This window comes from Megalobrama amblycephala, linkage group LG14, assembly GCF_018812025.1.
Source record: "Megalobrama amblycephala isolate DHTTF-2021 linkage group LG14, ASM1881202v1, whole genome shotgun sequence".
NCBI lineage: Eukaryota > Metazoa > Chordata > Actinopteri > Cypriniformes > Xenocyprididae > Megalobrama > Megalobrama amblycephala.
In genome coordinates, this window is record NC_063057.1 from 47,656,115 (window position 1) to 47,666,161 (window position 10,047).

General features: G+C 36.6%; 1 protein-coding gene across 1 annotated transcript; it reads left to right on the forward strand.

The window, feature by feature from the left end:
- Positions 1 to 5,340: 5,340 nt before the first annotated feature.
- On the forward strand, positions 5,341 to 9,379 carry LOC125245900 (erythroblast NAD(P)(+)--arginine ADP-ribosyltransferase-like). Its single transcript, XM_048156724.1, has 3 exons — positions 5,341 to 5,429; positions 7,728 to 7,821; positions 7,897 to 9,379. Exons 2-3 carry the CDS (start codon positions 7,774 to 7,776, stop codon positions 8,635 to 8,637), a joined length of 789 nt encoding a protein of 262 aa, XP_048012681.1. The 5' UTR covers positions 5,341 to 5,429; positions 7,728 to 7,773; the 3' UTR covers positions 8,638 to 9,379.
- The last annotated feature ends 668 nt before the right edge of the window (positions 9,380 to 10,047 follow it).

Here is a 10,047-nt window from a genome sequence, read left to right on the forward strand (position 1 = left end):
AATTCTGTGTTTTTCTGTCAATATGGGGTGTTGTGAGTACATTAATGAGGAAAAAAAAATGAACTTAAATGATTTTAGCAAATGGCTGCAATATAACAAAGAGTGAAAAATTTAAAGGGGTCTGAATACTTTCCGTACCCACTGTATCTATACACTGCATGAGTTTAAAGCAAAACTTATCTTTTTCTGTAGCTGATAATTGTAATAATTAATTGAAGCTGATTTGTGCTGTGTCTGGTCTGTTCTGTGTTGTAATTTATGTTGTACATGGTGCTAAATGTTGATGGTTTTTGATATAGTGTACAGCACCTTGGTCAACAATTGTTGTTTTAATGGTGGTGTATAAATAAAGCTGAGTTGCATTGAGAAAACACACACAAGTATAAAATTAAGTCTAGTGGCAGAGTTTGACTGTTTTCACATTAAATGAATGGCATTTTGTTCAAGACCATTTTGTTTTTTTACTTCACTTTTTTTGTCTAAAATGCATTGGCTGTGTAACCCCTTCTGGTCGAACCGCCCACACTAAGTGGGACTCGAACCTGGGTTTGCCGGCATGGGAGTCGAGTGCTCAAGGAAGCTAAAGACCGCAGTCTGTAGCGTCATTCACTGTGCCTCTTGTGATCAGGGGATTGAGGCTTACATGCACAGCTCTTACCAACCTTTGTCCATTACCCCCCTAAACCTCACTCCCATCCAGATCATGGCACCACCGTAACCCCTCCAGGTCGAACCACCCGCACTAGGTGGGACTCGAACCAGGGTCTGCCAGCATGGGAGTCAGGTGCTCTAACAAGCTCTACTTCATAGGCTATAATTAATTGAGACAAGATTAAAAAAATTAAACTTTATAAATTCTAAAACGATAATAACTAAATAGATAAAGTGTTAATTGATGATAGAAGGTCTTGATTTATTATGTGTTTTTCTCCATTAGATTTCCATCTGTTGACTCTGGATCTGAACTCAGTGCATAATTTCCTCCATCTGTCTGAGGGAAACACAGTGATCACTTTCGCTGACACAGATCTGCATTATCCTGATCATCCAGACAGATTTGATGATTGGGGTGAGGCACTGTGTGTGGAGAGTGTGACTGGACGCTGTTACTGGGAGGTGGAGTGGAGTGGAGATGGGAGATTAGGAGTGGATATAGCAGTAACATATAAGAGCATCAGCAGGAAGGGAATTGGTCCTGAGTGTGCAGTTGGACGTAATGATCAGTCCTGGAGTTTGTACTGCTCTCCAGACAATTGCTCATTCTGGCACAATAACATTGAGACTGTCCTTCCTGTAGTCAATGTCTCCAGTAGAATAGGAGTGTATGTGGATCACAGCGCAGGGATTTTGTCCTTCTACAGCATCTCAGACACAATGAGCCTCATCCACAGAGTCCAGACCACATTCACTCAGCCGCTCTATGCCATGTTTGGATTTGATAGACCTTCAACAGTGAAACTGTGTCGTCTGACCAGTTAAATCATGTAGAGATTATATTTATTATTTTGTCACATTTACTACTGAACTTTTAATAATCACAAATATAGAGAGAGTAAACAGATTAAGAGAGTATAATAATGGCTGTAGACATGAGAACTGATAATGAATGTTGAAAAATTTGTTAAATTTAGTCTTTTTATTGAAACTTCATGAAATTCTTGTTTACCTGTCAGAAGTAGCTTTTAAAGCACCCAATAAAATAAATACAGTTGCAGGAATATGTTTGTGCACTGTCACGGCTATGATGCAAAGTACAATTTGGCTTTGCTGTGTTCTTGCTGTCCTTTTCTCTTTCAGGATTGGTCCTGGATTGGTAACATAAATTGGGGGCTCGTCCGGGATTTGAACCCAGGACCTCTCGCACCGAAGAAAGAATCATACCCCTAGACTTGAAAAAAGTAGGATTTCTTATCAAAATATTTTAAAAAATGTGGTCTGATATTAATTTAACTTACAATTGAAGACTAACACAATCTGACTAAACTAACACAACTAATTGTACTTTGCACACTGAGTACATTAAGTTATCATTCACAGTGAAGGGTGGAGAAAGTAAGTGAAAGGTATTCATAGGGTTCACAAACAATCCTTGCTTCTGTATATCCAAATTATTGTCTTCTCCTGCATGTTCATCATATATATCATTCACATGGTCATTTCTCCTTGCTAAATCATTGTGCACATAATTTTCTCTGACCTCAGTTAAAGACATCTAGGCAAGGCAAGGCAAGGCAATTTTATTTGTATAGCAGAGTTCATACACAATGTCCCATCCATGACATGTCACGATGATATGGACATGTCATGGATGTCCACTCTGACTTATGGTCACTGATACTCACATAATAACCTCTCCCTTCTAAGTATGACCTGAACCATTTAAGGACCATTTAAGGACGGTGTCAAACGCAGCACTGAGGTCGAGTAGAACCAGCACTGATAGTTAACCTGTATCTGTGTTAAGGCGAATATCATTTATTATCTTTATGAGTGCTGTCTCTGTGCTGTGATGCGGTCGGAAACCAGATTGAAAGTTGTCAAAGTATCCATTCAAGCTTAAGAATTTGTTTAGCTGATTGAAAACAACTTTTTCAATGATCTTGCCTATGAAAGGAAGATTTGAGATTGGCCTGTAGTTGCTCAATATGGTGTTATCCAGATTGCTCATTTTCAGGAGGGGCTTAACAACTGCAGTTTTCAAGGATTTTGGAAAAGTCCCAGAGAGAAATGAGGCGTTTACCACTTCTAGGAGATCTGCTTCTAAACATTTAAACACGCTTTTGAAAAAAGATGTGGGAAGTGTGTCAAGGGCGCAGGTTGATGTTTTAAGGTGCTGTACTGTTTCTTCCAAAATTTTTACCATCAACTGCTTCGAAATCAGACATAATAGCTACTTTCTGAGGTTGTGATCTGATCTGTTTTACCCCAGTGCAGCTCAAGGATGTGCTGATCGCCTTTCTGATATTATTAATTTTCTCAGAGAAGAAGGAAGCAAACTCACAGCATTTGCTGTCTGAGAGCATTTCACTGGGAATCTGACTTGGGGGGTTTGTTAGTCTCTCTACAGTAGCAAAAAGAGTGCAGGTGTTGTTTAAGTTTCTGTTTATAATATTTGAGAAGGTCTGTCTAGCTTTGCTTAGTTCCCCATTGAAAGCATGAAGGTTATCTTTATAGATGTTATAATGGATTTCAAGTTTTGTCTTTTGCCACATGCGCTCAGCTTCTCTGTATTGACTTTTCATATTTTGCACTGCTGTTGAGTTTCTCCACGGTGCTTTTTGTCTGCCACTCTTCTTCCTGACTTTCACAGGAGCAATGTTATCAATAACATTCTGTACTTTTGAGTTAAAAGAATCAAAGAGAAGATCAACGGAGTCTGCAGATATGCATGGTGTTAAAGATATAGCCTTCATAAACAGTGCACTAGTATTCTCATTTAAGCATTGCTTTTTGACCGAGATAGATCTAGCTTCAACAGTCGGAGAGATCAATAAATCAAAGAAAATACAGAAATGATCAGATAGCGCTACATCCTTAATGATAGTGGATGAAATGTTTAGACCGTTACTAATAATTAAATCTAGAGTGTGTCCACGATTGTGTGTGGGTCCATGTACATGCTGAGTCAGATCAAAAGTATTCAAAACTGTTATGATTTCTTTTGCCATACTGAATTCTGCATTATCTACAGTATGTGGATGTTCAAGTCCCCAGTAATAGCAAAATAGTCAAACTCTTAAACAGTAACAGTACTGTTTAAACGCACAGCTACCTGACAAATATAAATATTTTTATAGTTATCAGCGTGAGGAAGATACGTTTAGATCCGCTCTGATGGAAAATTAAGTTGAATTAGCCCTTGTGGCTACATATTCTGACTGACTCTTTCATCCAGATAGGGGTATTCTCTGTTTTACTGTTATTTTTATTTATCATGCATTCCATTTTTTTTTATTCTTTTGTATTTGTTTTCTCTTAATGTAAAGTACTTTGAATTTCCATTGTGTATAAAATATTCTATATAAATAAAATTGCATGCCTTGCCTAAACAAAATTGGCTAATTTACTGATTTTACAGATATTAATGACTATATTATATCTTTTGTATGTCATGTATCTTTTGTATTTGTTTGGCTGTACTCATTTATGCTGAGTACTTTATATAACAACAGAAATGTATTTAAACTGTACAAATTCAGAGTCTCCAGAAGTCATATGATTGTTTGAGGAAAAGGACGAGATTTAAGATGTTCACTGTGAAAAAAGAGCAGCTAGAACATATTCTTCATAAGTTTAACTTTCAAGTTTAACAGAAGAAAGTCATTCAGGTTTGGAATGACACGATGGTGATTAAGTGATGACAGATTTTAGGTGTACTGTCCCTTCAAGAAGCGATCGGTTACAAAAATTATGGATTAAAGTGAGGTTAAAATACAGCAGTCTATAAAGTTGGTGCTGTGTGACCCATTATGGAGGATGATTATTGCATTATGCAAAGACTTTGTGAAACGTTAGCAACTAAAATAAATGGAAAACCCTTAATCATGGTGTTTGCATTTGGCATTATTTCATACTGTAGCCAGTACTCGTGTGCTACAGTTTTTCACAAGGTTTAATACTGATTATGTCCTGCTGATTATTAGTTTTGTGTTGTACTGAATGCAGTATTCTGCCAGTAAATCCACCTGCCGTGTGACGTTTTCATTAATTTGAGCAGATGATACATTGTTGCAGCCCCGCCCTCACTAAAGCTCTCCTCTCATTGACTGCGGACATTTACTGATCTACAGCCAACTGTCTATGCTGAATCATTCACGCAGGCACTCAGGCAGAAGTTTCCTATAAGAAATATAGTGAAGAATTAAGTGTGAGACCACCATAAACTCTTTAAAGTCATTTACACACAAACTGACCAGCAAATGCAACTTTCAGACACCATCTTTATACTTCTCAACTGTCACGAATGGAACGCATGGAATTGTGGGATATCAAAGGCAGCGAAGGATACATCTATGCTGCCTTCAAAAATTGATCTGATGAAGGCATTTCATGAGACAGGAAGTGTAGCTATTATTGGTTTCAGACATGCCTTGATGCCTTACTACCTTGAAATGTGTCCCCCGAAGGCAGCATTTTCCAGTTTTCGGATGTAGCCCTTGTGTGCAACAGAGTTTCCATCATTTGAAAGTGCAGACACAGAGATTGAGAATGCTGCAGTCTCCTAAATGTCACGTGATTTACTGGAAACCAGCTGCCTACAGATACCCTCTGATTGGCTGATATCTTGAGTCGCAAGTGTTTAAGACCACTGCACACTGTACCATATAGCAAAAGAACACAGCGTTCTTTCATCTGTCATCGGACGCACATCTTATGTGATATTCAGCACAGAACTTTCAATTGCTGTTTGGAATCCAGATTCACTTCAGGTTTGTCAGATTTTTCTTTATTTTATTTAGAGGAGTGTGTAACAGGGTGAGTCCCCAGCTAATATTTTTTTGAACGTCCTCTAAATATTCAGTGTTGGTTCTGGGAACGTAAAACAAGTGTGTTTTCTGGACATTAGAGGAACGTGTTTTAAAAGGTATGATGTTCCTGAAACATGTTTGGTTGAAAATGTTTAGTTTGAAGTCACCACTATGGTGATCAGTGTTTGTTTTAGTTGGACTCTTGACAGTTGACGTTTGTTAAGTTGCTTCTTTTTCAGCAATTGCAGATGTTTTCAGAAACATTTCTGCATTGATAAAGTAGATCAACATTTCTGTTTTAATGGTCAAATTTAACACTAGAATCGCCAGGGATCGCTGTACACCTAAAACCGCCATGTGGGTAAATTTCACATTACACCTGTTTTTAAATGGCATATTATTTCACTGTATTATGTCACTGTCTTCACTAAGAAGTGTCTAGAGTCATGGAATGATTATTATGTTCAAGAGTTTTTTTTTTTTTTTTTTGCAGGCTACACTAATGACTTTTCATAACGATCAAGCTAAACAAGTCTGCACTGACAACGAGAATTACAAGGACATAAATACATATTTGGGTGGTGTAATATTATAATTAATCATATATTAAGATAACCCATGTCATTTAAATGACTAAAATAGCCTATAGACAATAATGAACAATTCACCACACTGCATATTATGCAGTATTATGCAATGACAAATTCAAGCGCGCAGCTTCACCTTAATTATTTATATCCAAAGTATATTGATGCTGACTCTCTGTAATTATTAGCAATCCTGTCCTGAAGAACAGACTCAGTCTAATTTTTCTTGGAGGCTCTGGATCGCTGTCAGATGCTGAGCTGACCCAGATCTTACCAACATCAGACTCTCATCACTCATGGCATTTAGGGCTTCTACCTCTTTGGTATCCATTTTACTCATTGTGACTTTATTTATGAACCAATAACCGCTAATTCAGTGAATGAAATGTGTTGCCTAGCAATGTACAGTGTTTAAACATAAGGGGATGCGAAAATGACAGTGCAAAAATATAGGCATTTATATAGCCAGTAAATTTGACCTGTTATGTACATTTGAAAAACAGCTACGGGTAAAATTTACCCAGTGGCGGTTCTAGTGTTAATGTGATTTAAACAACTGCTTTTTCTGTAATTGCTCACTTACAGAACTGAAGCATTATTGAAAAGTATTAAATTCAGCTGATGTGATAAAGATCATTTGTAATGCTGTAGTGATTTGTGTAAGAATCTATTTGAAAGTTAAGATGTTGAGACAAACTTAGACATCAGAACTCATCATACAAACCTCAACAATGGTGAGGTTTAATAATTCGGCTGCATAATTTTTTCATGTTGCAATGCAAGCTGGGAGCTATAATGTGTTTTGAATGCTAGCATGAAGCATGTCACTATTGTTGTGTTTCATATGCCGAATGTTGATGTCTGTGTATAAATGACACAAAACATGTTTTAAACAGAACGTTAACAATGACAGTGTTATTTATACACTCACAGACATCAACATTCAGCATCTGAAACACAACAATGGTGTTACAAATCTTTATCACATGAGCTGATACTTTTAATACTTTTCAATAATGCTTCAATTCCCTAAGTTAACAGTTACAGAAAAAGCAGTTGTTTAAACCATTTTAATGCAGCCATTTAACGATAAAACAGACATGTGATCTGCTTTATCAAAGCATAAATGTTTTCTGAAAACACCTGCGATTGCTGAAAAAGAAGCAACTTAACAAACGTCAAGTGTCAAGAGTCCAACTAAAGCAAACACTGATCAACATGTTGACGAATTTAAACTGTCCTGCAGAGTTTAGCTCCAACCCCAATTAAACACACCTGAACCAGCTAATCAAGGTCTCACTAGGCATACAAGAAACTTTCAAGCAGGTGTGTTGGAGGCTACTGGTTGGAGCTAAACTCTGCAGGACAGTGGCCCTCCAGGACCAAGTTTGGAGACCTCTGGGTTAGAGCATGGCACTAGCAATGCCAAGGTCATGGGTTCGATCCCAGGGATTGCACATACTCAGATACAAATGTATAGTATAATGCAATGTAAGTCGCTTTGGATAAAAGTGTCTGCCAAATGCATACATGTAAATCTGAAGAGTTTTTGTCGTCTGACTGTGAGTGAGTGAGTGAGTGTACTTTGCAAAAGTTGGTGAACAAAGATTACGCTATGTATGTATTCCTACTGGAGTCATAGTAAAACCCTGTTGTTTTTCTTGGCTTTCAGCATCTGTACTATATATAGATCATCTGGGGGATTTTACTAAATCAAGATGTTGCTGATCATTGAAGCTCTTCTCATTTTAGCTACTCTAGGACAGGTGAGCTTGTGTTCTGGTATGAATTTTACAGACATGAATACTGATGATTGATCATTATGATTCCTGTTGCTGCAGGATCACAGAACTGCTGCTTCTGAAGGACAGATATTTCCACTAGATATGGCACTGAATTCTGTTGATGATAAATATGACGGTTGTACAGGGGACATGACACACCTGGTGGAGACAGAATATCTGAAGAGGGAGCTCAACAACTCTGAATCTGATTTTAAAAAATCTTGGCAAGATTTTGATAGTAAAAATAATTCTACGAAGCCAGAACATAACATGACAAGGAATCATTCAGTCGCCATTTACGTGTACACAGACAGAAAAGTCTATGGTGTTTTTAGTAATGACACTCGTTACGGTAAGCAAAACTACACAAACGACACATACAAATGGTATTCACTTCACTTTCTGTTAACAAAAGCAATACAGATTCTAAAGGAAACACAAGATAAATGTATTTTAACTTATCGTAATACAAAAGTTAAATTTAATGAGAGTGTAAAGAACACAACAGTTCGTTTTGGTCAATTTGCGTCTTCCTCCTATAATCCTAACAAAGCTAAGTTTTTTGGAAATGTATCTTGTTTTGAGATCTACACTTGTTACGGTGCAAATGTGACAAAATATTCTAAGTTTCCTCATGAGCAAGAGGTGCTGATTCCTCCATATGAGATGTTTAATGTCATTGATGTCAAGTCAATTAGAGATTTTAAAAATCTTAGGTGTGAAACTGTATACACTTTAAACAGCACTGGAACACAAAGCGACCTGAACTGTGCTCTATTCACGAGACCACGTTCATAAAGAAGTACTATGTTTTGCACTAAGCTCAACAAAGTGCTTTGATATGGAAGCAGATTAGCCTCATTAATAATTCCCACAAAAAAACACGATGCACACATGCTTAGCAAATTTAACATGCATGAAACCTAATTCACATGCACAAAACACAATTCATGTGCGCAAAAATAAATATATATACATTCACAAAAAGCAATTCATGTGCGCAAAATAAAATTAGATATTCATAAAATACATGTTTCAAGTGTTTACTGAAGTAAACAAAGTTAGAGATCAGCTGAAGCTAGAGTTTAACAACTTTAGTCTGAGTGTGAACATAATTTTAAGTATTGATGGATTATTATGTGTACTTAATAAAGAATTCATGTGCATGTCATACAACATTAGGATTTTAGATAAACTATATATGCATAACAATGGTTTGACTGATGAGAGATGTTGTATAGACGATAATGAAAATATAATGATATTTATTTATTGACGATAGGAAAGAGCAATCACAGCTAGGGGTGTGCGATAAATATCTGTTACATGTGCACTCTGTTTTGAACTTGTTTTGCACTTGTGTTGTACCATTTCCCGCCACTAGTTTGTTTCCATAGCTACTGATCACCTTCATCATCACCACCAGCTGTGTTCAATCACCCACCTCGTTTGTCTGTATATTTAAGCCCTGTGTTTTCAGTTCTGTGTTGTCCGGTATTGTTTGTGTATTGTGTAGTTGTCTCTCCATTGAACCTGTCTGTGGATTTATTAAAGATTGTTATACTTATATCTTCCTTGTCATGCGTGCCTATGCTTACAACCAACAATTGTGACAATATTGTCTGTGATAATTGTCTATAATGTATGTAATTGATGATAATGTATGTAATGACGTGCACATTGAAAACATTTAATGGAAAGAATTCATCTTTTTTTTTTTCTTTTAAGCTGCATATATATAGTTTTATTGTTTCAGATTTCCGAGGCAGATGATGAATGAAGTTACAGAGACAAACAGTACTTTGAACTTAGCATCCCTACTGTAATTTTTCAAAACAGTCATGTTGTAAGCTATCCGCTTTGACAGTTGTTTCAACAAGAGGTTGAAAGTCATGTATTGTTACTTTTCATTTGAATCCTGCTGACTATACACACTCAATGAATAAAGCCCTGCTATGCATTATTAAAACTTTTTGTTTTATGTCAGAATTAAAAGATTCAAAGACATTTTCTACAGTTGATGAATACATTTTATTAATTTGAAAGTTTCTGAATCACAATCTGTATAAAATTACCATGATAAATTCTATTGCACCTGTTACATATGAAGATCATGAACTGACAATCTCAAGTATGAAGGAGCACAGTGTTCAGTACAGAGAAATATATGTCTCTTCCATAGTTGTGAGATTGTCTGACTAACAGTTT